Source organism: Nilaparvata lugens, chromosome 4 (assembly GCF_014356525.2).
Source record: "Nilaparvata lugens isolate BPH chromosome 4, ASM1435652v1, whole genome shotgun sequence".
NCBI lineage: Eukaryota > Metazoa > Arthropoda > Insecta > Hemiptera > Delphacidae > Nilaparvata > Nilaparvata lugens.
Genome location: NC_052507.1, coordinates 17,524,270 through 17,543,127, shown reverse-complemented (window position 1 = coordinate 17,543,127; position 18,858 = coordinate 17,524,270). Strand labels below are relative to the sequence as shown.

Here is an 18,858-nt window from a genome sequence, read left to right as displayed (position 1 = left end):
CCGCCCCGTCATACGATTCGCAGTGGTGTATACAAGGTGTGATAGCCCTGTAATAATTATCAATAAAATTCTATTCCATTCTACATGGCACCACTCTGATTCGAAGTGCACCACCATGAACCTCTCTCTGTTGCACACAGGAAATAGCATGCAAGAACGTTTGTGTGGGGGACATAGTGCTTGTGAGTGGCGAGGAGGACGTGCCTTGTGACTTGGTACTTCTCGGCTCCAGTCAGGCGGACGGTCATTGCTTTGTCACCACCGCCAATTTGGATGGAGAAACTAACTTGAAGGTGAGCAATTTGATCAATTTTATACAGATTGAAGTAGAATTTATTTAAAATTTCTTATTGTAGTGTTTTTATCATTCTGGGCAACTATTCAATACGCTTAGTCTCATAAAAGTTATTCAGAAAACATTTGAATAGCTGATTTTGAAACTCTAGAGTCTTCCCAAACTTCATCGAGATACATGTCTTTGGTTGCAAATGTGTTGGGCATTCAGACTTGAAATCAAGTAGCTCAAGTCTCAGTTTAAAAGGAAATTTTTCAAAGAAAATTTTAATTGCTGATTTTGATACAGTGAAGACTTTCCATAATTTATCGAGATAAATATCTTTGGCTGGAAATGTAATGCTATTAAGTCTTGAAACTAAATTGTTATAAATAAAATAGGAATCCAAGTACACTTTTTAAAACTATTTAGTCACAACATGTTTCGGCTATATGATGTCATTATTATTATTAAATAATTTTAAAAAGGGTACTTAGATTTCTATTTTATTAATATTCAAAAGTAGCCAAAACTAGCCCTACAAAAAAAGACTCGAATTGATAGTTTAGTAGAATGAAATTGACATCAATATTTGTTCAGAGTTTTTGACTTTTAATTGCGTACATTTCAGGTTCGTTTGTGCCCTGCAGGTCTGAACCTCACTGCTTCGAATCTAGCGCACTCTTCAGGGGTTATTGAATGTGAACAACCGACTGCAGACCTTTACACATTCACTGGCACTATTCAAATCGAGGAACAGAAACGAATCAAGGATTTCAAGAGCCACCAAGTGAATGCCGGATTTGAAGCATCACAGTCCATTCAAAGCCTGCCTGATCTACAGCAGAATTTTTGTTGTAGTACTAGTATAGTGCAAACTTTCGAGTTTCGGTCACCTCTCTCAGCAGAGAATCTCCTTCTCAGAGGATGCAGATTGAAGAATACTAGTTATGTCTATGGTGGGTAATAGGCTTGGCTTAAATAGGCTATACATTTCTATAATAACTCTTCCATATAGCTATGAAAAGTACCTAAGGTATCAGAAAATTATTACTTTTAGGAATGGAATCAAACTGATTCAGTTCATTATTAATTACAATGTTTATATTTAATTGCAGTACCTAAGTTACATCTAATTTTAGAGTCCTTACTCCCATGAATAAAGATTTTGAATAATTCAGAATGATTATTTAAAGTTGTGAATCTCTTGTCCATTTATGAACATGGATGTGAAAAAAACTGAGTTCTCTAAATATTTCAACTGTAAATACAATTTTTACTTATACTCACATGAGCCCCATGAAAATTGGAAGTTCAATAAAGCTAAGTTAAAATTACTGCAAGTCTGCATTTTAAATAAAATTCATACAGTAGGCTAGTATTAATTGTGTAGGTACTTAATTTTGTAACTATTTTGTACGAGAATATGTAAATAAATAATTTGTATTTGACTGATTAAAAACCTAAGTAAGTAATTGAGAAATTTCTTAATAAAATGTTTCAAGGTTGTGCTGTTTATACTGGAAAAGAAACGAAATTGTCGCTCAATTCACGGCTTTCAAGAAATAAATTCTCTACTATTGAGAGGTGAGTGACTGCAACTTGTAGATTATTGTGTGCTTTTTAAACAGTTCCAAAAATACTGGATATGACAATTATTAATTTACTGTCAGATTAATAAATTCTTTCTATTTCTATCATATTTTGAGAACTGTTGCATTATTTGTAAATACGTTTTTTCTAAAAACGTGATGCTCCCAAGATTGAGTGAGACTTGAATGAAATGATACAATGATTTTATGATTTTGACAATTGATGAGTGAATAATAAATCTAATAATTCTATTACTGAGGAGACTCCATATCAATCAGAGCTTGAGTTGTTGTTGAGTGGATGATTTTTTCACACATTTAATTATTTATCTATTAATGGAGACAACATAAGTAACTTCTAATCTCTTATTTTCCGCCACAAATATTTAGATGGCTTAATATGATTCCATGAATAGTTTATTTCAAAACATTACTAGAAATAATGTAGTTTACACTGAATTATTTTCTGGTTCTGAATTTGTTGTGATGTTTCTAATGTTACAGTGCTATTAACTGGTTTCTGGGATTCTTCTTTTCAATACTCCTCACTGAGTCTCTTCTAAGCACTTATATGGAATGGAACTTCGTTAGAGAAAAAGGTAAATAAATGATTTTTAATAAAATTATTCCAAATTATATTATCTTATTTTATTTACTAATATTTTTGCTCTATGGACAGTAATGAATAACAAATAAAATTGTGCCAAGTTGTGTGAATATAAAGAATATATAGAAATTTATTATATATTCTATTCTAAACCCACTATTCTATCTTAGTGTGATATCATAATTAGACTAAGTTTATTAATAGCAAATTTTGTATGTATATTATAATAATTATGTATATGATTTGTCAATAAACTCCTCTGGTTGCAATTCATTGGCAATCAGAGAAATTATTAAATTACTATTATAGAATGCTTACGTTCATCCAATATATGAACAACTGAGTTGTTATTGAGTTCTGGTGAAGCTGAATTGTTTCACTCAGGAAAAACCTAGTAAAAATTGAGAAACAAATTTTATTTTATTAGATACCGGGTACAATAAGAATAATGTAAAGGCTTCCTGTTAATAAATAATATGTTTTGAAGTAATTCTACTAACTGGAATTTGATCAACACAATTAATTTTTGAATGGTTTATTTCTTTTACAGAGAGCGCAATGACATACCTTGGAGGAGGGCACAATTTCAATTTTCTGATGTCTTTCTTAGATTACATTGTACTGTATTACTATATCATTCCCACGTCAATGTACGTTACTTTTGGTATGTATATAAAATATAAGAACAGAGAATAAGTGGAGGAAAAATATTTTCCTTGTTTTATGCTTAATTACAAATTGAGATGGAAAAATCAAAATCAGCTTTATTAAATTACTATAAACTATCAATACTTCAAATAATTATTCATTGATAGTTGATAATGGTCACTCCTAATGTTTCCTGGTTTCCGATGTAATTGTTTACAGAATAAGTTAATTCTGACATTATTCATAGATAATTTGTATCGAAGTAGGGTAGGTTTTCTCAATATCTTTTTTTAAAGAATCATTACTGTCAAACATGAAGCATTCAAATAGAAATACAAATCTCAGTACCCTTTATATTGAATTATTTTATCATAACATGTTTCGGACATTAATGCCATTTTCAAGTAAACATGTTTTTGATAAAATAATTTGAAAAATGGGTATTGAGATTTATATTTATATTACAAGTAGCCCTGAACAGAAAAGAGACAATGAAGCATTCACAATAAATTGTGATAGTTTTCAATTTAGTACGCTTTTAGTGAGCAGTAATAAAAATGTATTTCTCAGTTTATAACAGTCAATCTCAGTTAATCTTTTGACTACTTAATTCCTTTCCAAGTGAGAGTTTTGATATAAAAAAAATATATAAGCTCTTTATTATTTCTACTGATACTTATTTTTGTAGTTACATACTGAGTCTATTAGGCTAAACCATTACTATCTCATTAATTAAGTTTCAACCAGCGAGTGATTGAGAGAAAATAAATAATTCTTCAATATATTTAATTTTTAGAACTCCAGAGAATGATCGGTAATAACTTCTTCAGATGGGACTCTGAGATGAAGTGTAGAGGGAAGACACCGTTATGTAATACATCTGATCTCAATGAAGAGCTTGGACAGGTTTGTAAGTTCTCACCTAACTAATTTCAATTTTCAAACATTTGATAATAATACTTTTTATAAGAGAATTCAAATAAATGAGAAAGCACTAAATACCTATTCAATTACCCTATTGAAACTTTTTGGTACATTTGGATATTTCAAAACCTAATAATAATAATAATAATGTTCAAATTGATATTGTTGCAATTTGACAGATTGAATACGTTTTCACTGATAAGACTGGGACTCTGACTGAGAATGAGATGCGATTTGAGTGCTGTTCTGTTGGAGGCAAAGTCTATTATGAGAATGATGGAGTTGTCACTCTTCTTTCCGACCGAGACCACCAAGATAGGAGAATCGTTCTGGAAGAATTTCCGGTGAGATTTTAATTTAATCATTTCATCAAATTAATTTAAAATGATTGTTTTAGTAGGCTACTCTATCGTTAAGTATCTTATTGGTAGGAGGATACAAATAATTGATTTTTTAGTATATAGTTGTTGTTAATGCTTAATGAGACATAAAAGGAGTGAACCTGTTGTTTACATGCAGAAATAAGCAAATTATAATACACGTATGCTGTGTATTACATAATATGAGAAATATGTAATAAAAATTTCAATTTATCTTTGTTAATGTCTGTGCCGTTTTATGATACTGTACCAAAACTTGAATTCATATGAATTAAAAATGTAAATAAGCTACAAGTACAAGAAGATATACCCTGATTCTTCTTATACATTAATTGTAATATATATATAAAATGTTTGAATGTTTAAATGTTTATATGTTTTTATGTTGACATTCACGGCGAAACGTGGTAATAGATTTTCATGAAATTTGACAGGTATGTTACTTTTTTAATTGCGCGTCGACGTATATACAAGGTTTTTGGAAATTTTGCATTTCAAGGATAATATAAAGGGAAAAAGGAGCCTCCTCATATGCGAATATTAGAGTAAAAATCAGACTGTAGAATTTCATTTTCATTTCATTTTTTCATCCCACTGACCACCTATGAAAGGGGTATAAGGATTTGTCAATTATAATCTAAGTCGTCAATCTTTGCATTCTATAATGCAAAAAGAATTCCTCACTGGAATAAGGAGAAACCTGCAACAACTCCTTCCTCACCTTAATTCTGAACTTTTCACCTGTAAGAGCTTTTATGCGTGTTGGCGATGAATTATAAAGCCGAATTCCTGCAATCTTTACCCCCCTCTCATACATACCAGTTCGATGAATGTCGTCTCTGAGGTTTTGTCTATATCTGGTATTGTATGAGTGGAACAGCTCTCCTGTATTGAACCTATCTTTATTCCTATCAATAAAACAAAGAGCTTCTAAAATATATACACCTGGTAGTGGGAGAATCTTTAACTCTTTGAAATAATCTCTACAACTTGCTCTAATAGATTCACCCACCATCACTCTAACTGCCCACTTTTGAATCCTAAATATATATGTATTGCATGAGTTGAATTGCCCCAAAATATAACACCGTATGAAAGAAGAGAATGGAATACAGCAAAATAAACACTTCTAAGCGTTCCTGCATCCAGCAATTTCTTCACGGTTCTTATAACAAATACTGCTGAGTTTAGTTTGCTTTTTAGCTGGTCTAAATGAGGTCACCAGGAGAGTTCAGAGTCCAGCACTACTTCAAGTACCTTTGCCTCGTTTGCTGAACCTATGTTTCCATCTCTCGTATCCAATACTGCTTCCCGAGCCGTCCTGAATGGAATCTGCATAGTCTTATTGTAATTCAGTACCAACATATTTGAGGCCAGCCATTCTTCTAGTTTCTGAAGAGCTCTTCTACTTTCAGATTCCATATCATGCTGACTGTTACTTTTCAATAAAATATTTACATCATCAGCGTATAAAACACATTGTGCTGGCTCAAGGTGTGGTGGCAAGTCGTTAATATATAGAAGAAAAAGCAAAGGACCAAGGACTGATCCCTGAGGGACCCCACTCCTCGCCTGTAACCATTCCGACTGATACACAAAAGAGTGAGACTGTATTTCCACCCGCTGATGTCTCTCATCAAAGTATGATACGAACCACTTGAGAACCTTGCCTTCAAAACCATATAATTCCATCTTTTTCAATAAAATTTCAATGTTTAGAAGATCGAAAGCTTTGGAAAGATCGGCAATCAGGCCACATACCCTGGATCCTCCATCCAAAGAATTCAGCACTTCATTTATAAAAGAAAAAAGCGCATCACCTGTAGAACTGCCGGGCCTGAAGCCAAACTGTTTAGGGGACAGCAGTCCCCTATTATTATTATAAATCAATTATTCATCATAAATCAGCTGACAAGTGATTACACAGATGTGTGGAGAAGCCAGTCTATCGCTGTATTTCCATAACGTCTATAGTTTCAATCAGGTACTTGTGGATGAGAATACTGCGTGAGGTCTACTGTTCACAGAACTACTAGTTTATATTTTCTTTGTTGGCGATGTTCGTATCCCACATTTCTTGATGCATAAAATGAGTGGAATTTATGAATATATAGACCTAACAGCTAATAATATATAAAAGTAAGAAACTTCATAATTGAAATAATTATAATACTGAATCCTGATATGGAAAGGGTCTAATGTGTATTATTTTGTTGTCAAATTCTTTCATTATTCCTCACATTTTTTGAGATGACTATACTTTTCAAATTAAGAAGTTACATGACGGTTGAGAGGTAGGCTGTCATTAATTAAATTTACAAGATAAGAAATTAGTATCAATAATTAATAATAAAATTATCAATAATAAAAAATATTAGGTGGAATTCATGAGATAGACTCCTGAAATAAAAAATTTTGAGAGACTTGTCTGTAGATAAGATAAACGAACGCGCAACTCACTTTTTAAAAAAGATTTATTTAACGAATAAAACACGTACATAATGGCAGCATGACTATTGGTAACGGAATGCCACGAGAAATAATCTTACAGAGGTTTAAATTCTAGTACAAAGTGCTTACTCTACAGTTCCTAAATCTATTGTTTTATGTATAAATATAACTTGTGACTTTGGCCTGAGACTGTTGATGAATTTATTGTTCTTCACCGACTATTAAATGAATATGTTTCTCTTTCAGACGGAACTAGAGAGGTTTCTGGTGGCTATGGCTGTTTGTCACACGGTTCATTGCAATCCGGACTCGAAAGATGCCAGAATACCCCTCTATCAGGCCTCAAGTGCAGATGAGAAGGCATTAGTCGAAAGTGCCGCAAGGTACTGTAACTTGAAAAACAATTCTTTCCACTACACACCTTCTATTATGATTTCTGCCACCTTATATTATGAATACCATGCCATCTATTCATCAGATTCGATTACAACTACATTATTTTGTTGAAGGTGCGGCGTGGTTTTTCAAGGAGTACAACAAGGACTTATGAAAATTATGGTGATGGATAGAATAAAAACATTCAAGAGAGTTGAAGTGTTGGAGTTTTCATCAGGTAATAAATAGCTTTGATTATACTCTGGTATAACTTCTTGAATTTTTGCTTCTCTCATGAGAAATTTACTCAAGTTTTTAATAATTATCTTTCAAATTGTATGATATAATCAATATCACATCAACGTTGTTAAAGAAGAAGTAATAACACATTTTCATTGTATTTTTAGAACGGAAACGGATGTCTGTCATTGTTACTGATGAAGAGAATGAGTCTTGGCTTTTTTGCAAAGGAGCAGAATCTTCTTTGATGCAAGAAATTAGAGGCGAATTCCTCGAGGAAAGCTTGAATCACTTGCACGATTTTTCATCGGTAAGTTGCTTGTAGAAAATTATTATGTCAATTTTAATATTTAATTCGAGAATAGTCCACCTTTCTAATATTAACCTTAAGATCAAACCAAGTTTGAGTATATAGTAGGTAGCTACTACGTATGATACAGTTAGTAAATTATCCTTTTAAGTTAGTAGTTAGTCATAGTTGTAGTATAGTTATAGAATTGGTAAATAGTTAGTTTACGTCTCAACTGTATTATACAAGTACACACCCAATTGTATCTTATTAAATTAGATTACGAATCATCCATTTTATTTCTATTTAATTATAATAGAGTGGAACACTCGATATCCGACCTTCAAGGGACCAGGCCGTGATCGGAATTGCAAAAATGTCGTACAGACCGAGTATATGTACACACACACACTGAATACACACAGTAGGAACCGCTTAATCGTAATTAGGCCTACTGCATTCAATACAAAATTATTTTACAATATTATAATAAAAATTTACTTAAGAGTTAGTTATCAGGTTGAAACTTGCACACGGCACTTATCTCTTTACATAGCGCACTGGACACATTGTCAGATATCAAGTGGTATATACACATTTCTACATTTATGGACTGTCGTATAAATTAGAATTGAACCGTTTTGGGCTTAAGCCTGAGGTACTTTTCAGGAAGTTGTGTAATGTTAAATTATTGAATAGATAAATAAATATCCTGAGGTCGAATATGAGGGGTTCCACTTTAGTTATGAATACTGTAATACTGTAAAAAATGTTTTAATTCTCTATTCCACTATTTTTTATAATGTTTACATTGAAGCATCAACATATCTGTCAAAAAGCTAGCAGAGAATAATATTTTTCAAAAATTTCTATTGTTTCAGAGAGGACTTCGAACTCTTGTTTTCTCATGCCGTAAACTTGATCAGGACGAGGTGGCCTCAATGAAAACACTTCTGATGAATGCGCGATTTTCCACTTCTCAAATGCAGTCAGAAGAAAAAGAAAGCTTCTTGAATGATGTATATTCAAGTATTGAATGCAATCTAGAACTTTTAGGCATTTCAGCCGTAGAAGACAAACTTCAGCCATTGGTAGCTGAAACTTTGGCTAGTTTGAAGTTGGCAGGAATGAAGGTGAGTTAAGTGAATAACATAAAATATTTTGTTAAATTGCGCGTATTACGGACTTTCTTAAGATTATTATTGAATGAGTTAAGTATAAGATAATTATTTCTACCTAGATTGAAAATTGAATTTATCAGAGCCGCGAATATGGGTCTTGAATAAAAATTTATTAACCTACCATCTTTCCAAAATCCATGACTAAAAACAAAATTCTCATCCTGAATGAACTGAAATTCCTTAAATTTAATTTATGATAGGAATCTTGCAGACTAGACAATTTTCACCTCTCAAGATAAATACCAAAAGTATAGTTGTTCCAATTTTAACTCATAGTGCTTATGCTTTTAGTTTTGAATTGCCAAGTTTTCTAGAAAATATATTTCATGTATGCATTGTAAAATATCTAACGCCAAAGCCAACTTTTTTCTTTTTTCAAAATGTACATTATCCTTCAGATGATATACGAATTCACTGCTCTTTGGAAGTTTTTAAAGAGAACACCTAATAATACCTGTTGTGAAAAATGAGCCGTTCTAGAAGCCAATGAAATGTAAACGAAACATAATCAGTGGGTCATGGGAAATCGGAAGTGATATAGCCGGCCAAGTTGGTCTAGTGGTCTGGGACGTTACAATATCCATTCCCCTGACACTGCCTGGTCGCGGGTTCGAATCCCGCCGGCAGGTATGGACATTTAAATCACCTCATCAATCAATCACCCACGCACAAGCAAAAAAGTTTATGTGGGTATCATCCAACATTGAATAAAAATTTATTTTTTCAAATAATGTCTATAAAAAATAACGCTCTATTTATTTTTATGAGCCTCAATTTAAACAAAATTACATTTATAATTCAATATTGATTTTAGGTATGGATTTTGACAGGCGATAAAGTTGAAACAGCAAAGAGTATTTCCTATTCATGTGGACATTTTGAACCTTCAAATGATTTACTCATTTTGATGAATCCTAGCTCTGTAGAAAATTGCCTTCAACAATTGGAGGAAATCAGGTACGGTACACATCATATACAAATTTTTATGCCAAACCTATAACCGTATTTCCAAACGAGAATTATAAAAGTAGTATTCTTTGTAACATTTATTTAAGTTGATTACCCATATCATAATCCATCTTGATGAATAGAGGAGTCTCATAATTTTATAAGTTGATTAAAAAAAATACTGTGCAGACAGTAAAAACAGCATCTAAAAATGCATCTAAAGCCCTGCACACACACATAGTTTTTTGTTGGTACGATATTTTGCCGTCCTTATGAATTCTATCAGATTAAACAGAGCTTGAGAAATATCATCTGTTTAATCTAATAAAATGCATAAGGAGGGCAAAATACCGTAAGAAGAAAAATCGATGTGTATGTGCGGGGTTCAATATGGAACTATTTACTTCCATATTTCTCCACTAAAATAGCTAAATAGGCAATATACCGTAATAAATTTGATATGATAGAAAATGGCGTTGATAAGAGGAAATTTCCATGAATAACATTTGTTGAATATGTATTGATGTTGTGGAATTTTCCCATAAAATTAATATAAAAAGAGTTGGCAAATGAAACATGATTTTTCAATTTTCATATAGACTAAGTGCATTGGTCATGTTTATTGTTCGACTTAGAGTAAATCTTCCTCTGTGAATTGACAATTTCTTCTTCGATTACAGAACTAAGATCACAACAGACTGTCGAAAGTGTTATGCTTTGTTAGTTGATGGATTCACTTTTACAATAATCAACGGTGAGGATCACAGCAGGAAATTATTTGTTGAAGTGGCTATGAGTTGCAAATCAGTGGTATGCTGTAGACTGTCGCCAAAACAAAAAGCTCAAGTAAGACAATTTCAGGACATAGCCTAATTGTCCACTACAGTCTACTAGAAATATTTCCCCAAGTCTATAATTAAATCTATAATATTCAGAAGACTCCTCACTCCTTACACACTGTATTAAAAACACATGCTTTCAGTTCAGCTATACTGTGTTGAATAACAGGTTATCTGGGTGGAATAGAGAATGAACTAAGGAATGTTCCAGGAAATATCGAGTTTCCCCAGTAAGTTACTAAAAACGTCTGTAACTTACAATGAATGTATAAATCTATTATTATTTTCCTGTGTGATTTCTTAGGTGGTCAAATGAGGGCAGATTTTCTATTAATATAAATTTGACAAGGTCTCACATTTTTAAAAGAAGTTGACTTTCGAATAAATCTAATAATGCTATTTTAATCGATTTTAAAGTTTAGGGAATGTCAATTTTCTGAGGCAAATACAAGTTGTTACTGTCCTAAGACCTGCACTATTCGCCAATAAAGTAGAGCTAGAAAACTGCACTTATAATTACTAAAAAAGTAAACTGAATTGAAGTCTTTATTTTAATCCTAGGAGGGTGAATTTAGGGCGCGACCGGCCTTCTCTTACACTTGCTAAAGACAGCGTGTCTTCTCTTGTAAGTTCAATTATACCTCGTCGGTCAATTATTATTAAAAATAATTCTACACTTGTAATTTATGATGTTTATGAGTTATCATGTAATGTATTTTTTCTGAATCAATTGAATTGAATTATTTACAGATTGTAAAGCTGATAAAAAGTTCACCTTGCCATCCAACAACATTAGCGATAGGTGATGGAGCCAATGATGTCTCCATGATTCAAGAAGCTCATATTGGCATTGGTGAGTTGGCCCCTATCAGCTAGCTACCTATATTTTGTTGTTTTGGTGTAAATTTTTACCAATTGTTTATTACGTTTAATAATAATTTCTTTTGAACAATTAATTACGACATAGCAGTCAGGTACCTCACTTTGTTCAAAAGTGATTATTTAACAAGCAGTTCGTAATGGAATCAAACATTGAAGAGTAATAATTTCTATTGAATAAAAGGTCAATATTCTAGCTCATTAAGTTTGCTCATCAAATATGTCCAAAAAACATTAGAACTAGCTATTAGAAGAAGAAATGTACCAAAATTTAGCCAAAACTTTGTACATTTTAGCCAATGTACCTCAGTACCTGAAATACATTCTTAAAAACATTCTAGGTACATTGAAAATAGCTATTTTCTTAAAACGGTGGCCTACTATTATGACTCTACCTGACTATTTGTGATGATAACTTTGTTGTAGGTATTATGGGAAAGGAAGGACATCAAGCGGTGAACTGCTCAGATTTTGCATTTGCAGAGTTCCAGTGCTTGAAGAAAGCACTTCTTGTTCATGGTCACTGGTACTATATCAGGGCTGCTACACTCATACAGTATTTCTTCTACAAAAATATTGTATTTATTACACCTCAGGTATTTTAAAAACATAATTACTTTAATAATATTACAATATTAACATTTCTAAACAAAAAATATTGTAAAATCACTTTACTTGTATGGGCTACTAAATTAAAATTAATAAAAATACGTAGTATCCTTTTTATCTGAAACATTTTAACACTTTAAAACTTTTTAAAGACTAGATTCGATCTACTTTGGCCGTTTTCAAGTTGAAATGCCAAACTTAAAAATTTATTTTAACTTGAAAATTGCCAAAGTAGACCGAAACTAGTCTTTGAAATGTTTTAAAAATTTAAAATGTTTTGAAAAAAGAGTACTACATGTTTTATATTGTTTTTATTAATTTAAAAAAATATATTGTACTTATTGGAACTCGTGTAGGTGTAGGTATTTGCAAACTGAAATTTCATCCGTTTATCGGGCAGAGCAGAAAGTACGGAACCCGGATCAATTTATTATGAAATTAATTAACAAATAAATATTATAATCTAAGTATTAACATTTTTGTTACTATCAATCCCTCACCAACGTTATTACTGTGATACATAAATTATTGAGGTGTGAAAAGATCTTTTCATATATCACCTTCAATTTAAAATGTAATCCATTCGAATGTAAATTTTCATTTTAAATTGCCGTTGATCATTTTAATTAACTTCTAAATGTTGAATGAGAGATAACTTCAATTATATTGAAATATGATACCTATAATACTTTTCATATATTTTCATAGGAATATTTGATAGTTTTAGTAAACTTGATATTTTATATTGAGTCACTACTACGCTTTTATATTCTTTGACGACACGAAGCCGCATTGAAAGTGATTTAATATAATAAAATTCCTTTATAGTATTATATTATTAAATACCCCAAATAATATTATTATAACATTTTATATAAATGATAAATTAATTTTTGCAGGTGTATTATGCTTGTGGGATGTCCCCGGTAGTATTATACTGTTCCTTGTTCCTTTTGCTTTACAATACACTCTTCACGTTTCTGCCCATTATGATGTATTCCCTGTTAGAACAAGACTACTGCGCCAATATTCTAATGACACATCCTGAGTTGTACAAGATCAATCAAAATAACAAGCTGATGACATGGTACAACTTCGCTCTTTGGGTTTTATTTGGTGAGTTCCTTATCATTCCTACTATATTTTAGAACTTATCCCAAAATATGTTTGTGAGGAGAACTTTCTTAATTTTTCTCTCGACTTGTATCAAGGTGTAAGATCCAGTTACATCAATAAGTTGGAATATTATAAACCTATTGTTGATATAAATGTGGATATAGTCTTTATCATTCCTTTCTCTTCCCATTTATTATAATGAAAATCTGGTGTGGCGCACTTACACAACTTTCCTTGCCGTTATGAAAATTGATCACCTGACGCTAGTGTTCACGCGCAACTAAAGCCTACTAATAAACAAAGATCTGAGCCAGCAGGTGACAGGACAATAACGCTGGAGACTGCTATCTCTTCATAGTGAATCATTTAATAGAATCAACAGTTGCCAACAGTTTGCAATTGGATAATCACATTTTCTGGAATTTCGAGATTATTTTCAATTTTAGGTGGAAATGTTACTGAGCATTAATTGTAGAGATTTTCATGCTCAATCTTTTCCACTCGAAATTTTTTGTTTAAATTGCATCTGAAACCTGATAATTGGGAGTCTAAAATCAAACTTTGCATAGATGGGATGAAAATTGATCACCTGACGCTAGTGTTCACGCGCAACTAAAGCCTACTAATAAACAAAGATCTGAGCCAGCAGGTGACAGGACAATAACGCTGGAGACTGCTATCTCTTCATAGTGAATCATTTAATAGAATCAACAGTTGCCAACAGTTTGCAATTGGATAATCACATTTTCTGGAATTTCGAGATTATTTTCAATTTTAGGTGGAAATGTTACTGAGCATTAATTGTACAGATTTTCATGCTCAATCTTTTCCACTTGAATTTTTTTGTTTAAATTGTATCTGAAGCCTGATAATTGGGAATCTAAAATCAATCACAGATGGGCTTCTGAAATTTTTACAGATATAGGACTTGTGGCAGTTGATAGAGCTTATCAATGACTATTTTAGGTATAAATTTAATCAAAATCTTTGGATCCATTTTCGAGGAAATCGCAAGAAACCTGTTTTTGACAACATTTTCTCCATTTTAGCCGTCATCTTGAATCGCATTTGATCGAAATTGTTCGGATACTTATAGCGTAAGGACCTTAAGTTCCAAATTTCAAGTCATTCCGTTAATTGGGAGATGAGTTATCGTGTACACAGACGCACATACTCTCTCATACACACACACACACACACACACACACCACTTTTTTGGACTCCGGGGACCTTGAAACGTATAGAAATTTAGAAATTGGGGTACCTTAATTTTTTTTTGGAAAGCAATACTTTCCTTACCTATGGCAATAGGGCAAGGAAAGTAAAAATTAATTGTACAGAATAATAAAGTTATATATTTTTTATAATAATTATCATATTGGAATATATGAATATAATTATATTTTAGCCTTCTATTGTTCACTCAATATTGTATTCTTATTCAAATATTGGAAAATCATTCAAAAAATATGAACGATTGTGGAATTGCAATCATGCATCGATTGAAACTCACAGAGACAAACTAAATTTTGATAATATTGAAACTTTATAGAATATTTGTAAAAATTACTAGAATGAAATCACTGGAAAAGCTAGAACTCTCTGATAAAAGTGTAGAGTAGGTTCGAAAGACTTTCGAGCCTATCAAAATGTGAGTAATGTACATCAAGAATTGTTTATTCCTTCATTAGATTGATTAATTACAATAGAAACTGATTGTTTTAATAATTCTTCATTCATGAATGATTTTGTTTCTTTCAAGTTCTAACTTTAAAAAAATATTGCATTCGAATTCAAAATGAAGTCTACAGTTTATTAAAATTGTGTGTTTTTCAGGAATCTGGCACAGTCTTGTTGTATATTTTGTACCTTATTATTCATTGTCGATAGAAACCACAGTGGATTTGGCTACATTTGGAATGACAATTGTTCATAATGCCATCCTAGTCGTCAGTTTGAAGGTAAGATACTTGATTGAAATTAATTCACGTGATATTGATTTATTAGATTTGGATTATTTTTTTAGATTATGGAAAGTCACTTGATATTCTAATATATGGTCAATAGGCTAATTCAATTGATGTGATTTTTCAAATTATGAATATATTTCTTGAAATAGCAGTATTTTGAGCAAATACGAACCTACCTATTAACATAGAATTTTCCCATACTATCAAATATCTTACTCAACTACATTTTTTTCCAAGTAGAAATAAAAGAGTCTTGGATTTGCGTGAGACTTTAACATTTTCTTGTACTGTATTATTAAACGAATATTATCTAGATATAATTTGCTATTCATTGACCTATGTTGATAATTTTATGTACTAATCTATTTTCATTTCTAGTTGCTTCTACACAGTAGATACTGGACTGTGCTCTTTGTATTGTCAACCTTATTCTCCGTACTAGGATTCTTAATATTTTCCTACATCTATTCAATATTCTTCAGGTAAGTAGACCATCTAGTTTTTTTAAAAATCAAATACTAATAATATTAATGTTGACGTTTGCTTTGATTCAAGGGGACTGTTCCATGAGAAATGATAAATATTGCGAACAGTATTCTCTAAGATGCATATACTCGAGGCACGCATTAGATACTTTTCATAAAGACTAAGCTTGTCTAGTGCGCCTCCATCTTAAATCAAATTTTCCCTTATGTGATGAGTTATTTTTACGCGTTATTGGATGGGCACGTTAAACTGCCGGTCCTTGATCAAGTATTACAGTAATTAGGCCCATTGGAGGCTTAAATTATACATTAATGCTCTGTGGGACCTTTACGTAAGGGACTCTCCTCCAACAGACAGCCATACGAATTTATTTTTTTGTTATATATACAGAGTGCGGCTGCGAAACTTTCTCATTTTAAAAGTAAATAAAACTTTTTGTATGGAACAGAATGTTTGTATTTATTTCTTGTAATGCAGGCACATATATAAAGTTTTGTTTCAATTTGTTTTTAATATCAAATCAGGTAGGTGACGTCCGCTATTTTCCTTACACTGAGTAAACCGATTTCTGGCGTTTGTCTTGACTCCCACCAGCATTGCAGGCGTTATGTTAGCAATTTATCCCCTGATATTGGTCCTCGAATCTTGAAGAGTCCTTGGACGGTTCACATAAACAAGGGATTTCAAAAACCCTCATAGAAAAAAATAACTAAGGCTCAAATCGGGTGATCGTGCTGGCCACTCACGTTCAGAAAGTTCCTGCACAATTGCCATCTTGTATGGATGAAAATGGAGATCATCAGGAAGAATTCGTCTCACAGATCGGAAAGTCCATGAGCAGACGCATGTTTGCGCGCTGAATGCTGTGGTGATCACAAAATTGAAACTCTCATTGCCTCAATGTTCTCAGGTGACCTAATGGGCCGAGGGACTTCTGTTCTTCAACTTGTCGCACTTGCAGTTTGTCTAAACGTAGTGACCCACGTAACAATTGATTTCCGGTCCGGGACAGTAGCTAAAGGGGCGAAATTAAAGCGGTTTCAAAATTTACTATTGGTTGTGATCACAGAACATCCGCTCGAAAAATAAGTCAACGGCAAATGCACACTTCTCATTGTTTCAATGCATAATGGCGACTGAACATGTCGGGAAGAAAACTGTATGGTCTGACCTCTCTAACTAGACCAAATTTGCTTCTCTACGACATCACCTGACTGAATGACATTCACTTTAAAAAAGGAAGTTTTGCTGCCGCACCCGGTACTACTAAGAACTTTATTTTAAAACAATAAAGCAAAAATGAACTTGAATAGCATTTTTTTAATGCGGATGATGGCCACATGAGCTTTTTGCTTAAGCGTGGGTAATGAAACATGTGTTGGTGAGTTGATGAGATGATCAAACGTCCATGCCATCGGTGAGAATCGAATGGTTACTATACAATGTAATACTTAAAAATTTGATATTTCCTAAAATAATGGTAACTGATTTGTTCATTAATACTTTTCAGGTTTTTTCAGATAGTGGACTTTGACTTTCTTGTGATGTTAGATGTGCCATACACAATGTACAAGTCATTATGGTTTTGGTCAGTCAGTGTACTGTCTGTGATCCTCAGTCTCCTGCCAGATATTACGATCTACATTTTAAGTAATCTGGTGAGTTGGTTTTCAAACAAATATGAACTGATAGGAAATAATTTTATACATGAAACAATCACAATAGGAATATTGAGACTAAGAAAAAATATGTTGATTTCTGCACACTGAGTCATTGGTTAGCAAATTTAATTAGATAGATTAGATGTTTCAAATTACCTTGAACAGATATTACTTTTATACTGATGAGCTATAGTTTTATTTCAACTTATTTGACTGTACTAACGGATAGTGTCGTAAAATTTAGTTATAGAACTAAAGTAACTATGTAACCAAAATTTTTTTATAGTTTCAGTATCCTTGTATAATAACCTCTACCAACTCAACCAAACTATGATACTTTCAACACAAAAATAATTCTATTTGAATCATACAGTATTCAAGTTTTATTCTAGCATAAACTGTATTTGAAATGAATTAATTTTTATGCTGTTTATTTCAGGAAACAGATAACCATGTCAGTCTCAAGCCTCTTTGTTTGACAAAACATAGTTCTTTCCGAATCAGTCATGAAACAAGAAGGCTCAACTAAAAATAGATTGAGATGTTTGTTGAATTGACAGTAAAATATTGTTATCAACAATAATTGTAACAGTAGATAAGGGAGTATACAAGGTGGGTTGAATGTTTTAAATGTCATGTATTGGTATTTTTTTTTGAAGGGACGGATTCAAAGATCCAAAGGTTCAAAGAAACTCACAGATCAACCAAAGCTTATTATGTTAACTGTCCAGTCCAAGTCTTACATATTCAACTATTTTGGAGGTAATAGCTTCATTGAGTATTGTTTGATATGCAAACATAATATATAATCTAATGATGAGTAGATTGATATCAATATTAAATTCGATGCAGCCAACTACTACTATTTATTGAGGACCAGTAATGTTTCAACATCAAGCAACTTCTTGTCTACTCAAACAAATTGGTTATTGAATATTTTAATATGGCTTGATTGACTAATGCATAATCATCATTATTATTTGTTGATTAACAATTGACAGAATATTTTAGAAAAATATTTTTAGCAAGACACTCTTGATAAATTGGCTACAGTTATCAATTACAGTTATTTTATAAGAATATTATAAGCGTTTGAGTAAACTTAATTTATGTAATATCAGTCTTATTTTTGTTTTTATTTCAGATTTGTTGAATAAATGAAATGAAATTAACCAAGAACTACTAAGTAGAAATCCCGTCAAAATCCATATTCTACAAGAGTTACAAGTTTTCTGCTGCATCTATAGATGATGAAGACAACTAATAATAATAATAATAATAACTGATATTATTATTAAGACAACTAAATACTGTGATATTACTTCTATGTCAGATAATGTATTACTTTTATCATTTTATAAAGTCAATAATTATAACAATGTTATGATG

At 32.0% G+C, this 18,858-nt stretch overlaps 1 protein-coding gene across 3 annotated transcripts in view; it reads left to right on the top strand.

Annotated features, from left to right (window-relative positions):
• Window positions 1–18,858, top strand: part of LOC111062099 (probable phospholipid-transporting ATPase IF) — a 22,425-nt gene extending 3,567 nt beyond the window's left edge. The window contains exons 5-25 of one of the 3 annotated variants that reach the window (XM_039426784.1): window positions 141–293; window positions 906–1,233; window positions 1,780–1,861; window positions 2,371–2,465; window positions 3,024–3,137; window positions 3,918–4,027; window positions 4,225–4,389; window positions 7,123–7,259; window positions 7,386–7,489; window positions 7,659–7,801; window positions 8,662–8,913; window positions 9,776–9,918; window positions 10,590–10,755; window positions 11,499–11,601; window positions 12,054–12,223; window positions 13,136–13,352; window positions 15,189–15,313; window positions 15,701–15,804; window positions 17,319–17,466; window positions 17,909–18,081; window positions 18,614–18,858. In XM_039426784.1, coding sequence (XP_039282718.1) covers window positions 141–293; window positions 906–1,233; window positions 1,780–1,861; window positions 2,371–2,465; window positions 3,024–3,137; window positions 3,918–4,027; window positions 4,225–4,389; window positions 7,123–7,259; window positions 7,386–7,489; window positions 7,659–7,801; window positions 8,662–8,913; window positions 9,776–9,918; window positions 10,590–10,755; window positions 11,499–11,601; window positions 12,054–12,223; window positions 13,136–13,352; window positions 15,189–15,313; window positions 15,701–15,804; window positions 17,319–17,466; window positions 17,909–17,998 — 2,949 coding nt within the window. In that variant the 3' untranslated portion in view covers window positions 17,999–18,081; window positions 18,614–18,858. Of the gene's footprint in view, window positions 1–140; window positions 294–905; window positions 1,234–1,779; window positions 1,862–2,370; window positions 2,466–3,023; window positions 3,138–3,917; window positions 4,028–4,224; window positions 4,390–7,122; window positions 7,260–7,385; window positions 7,490–7,658; window positions 7,802–8,661; window positions 8,914–9,775; window positions 9,919–10,589; window positions 10,756–11,498; window positions 11,602–12,053; window positions 12,224–13,135; window positions 13,353–15,188; window positions 15,314–15,700; window positions 15,805–17,318; window positions 17,467–17,908; window positions 18,082–18,613 lie in introns of those variants that run through there. The other 2 variants (XM_039426785.1, XM_039426786.1) reach the window with 2 other exon arrangements.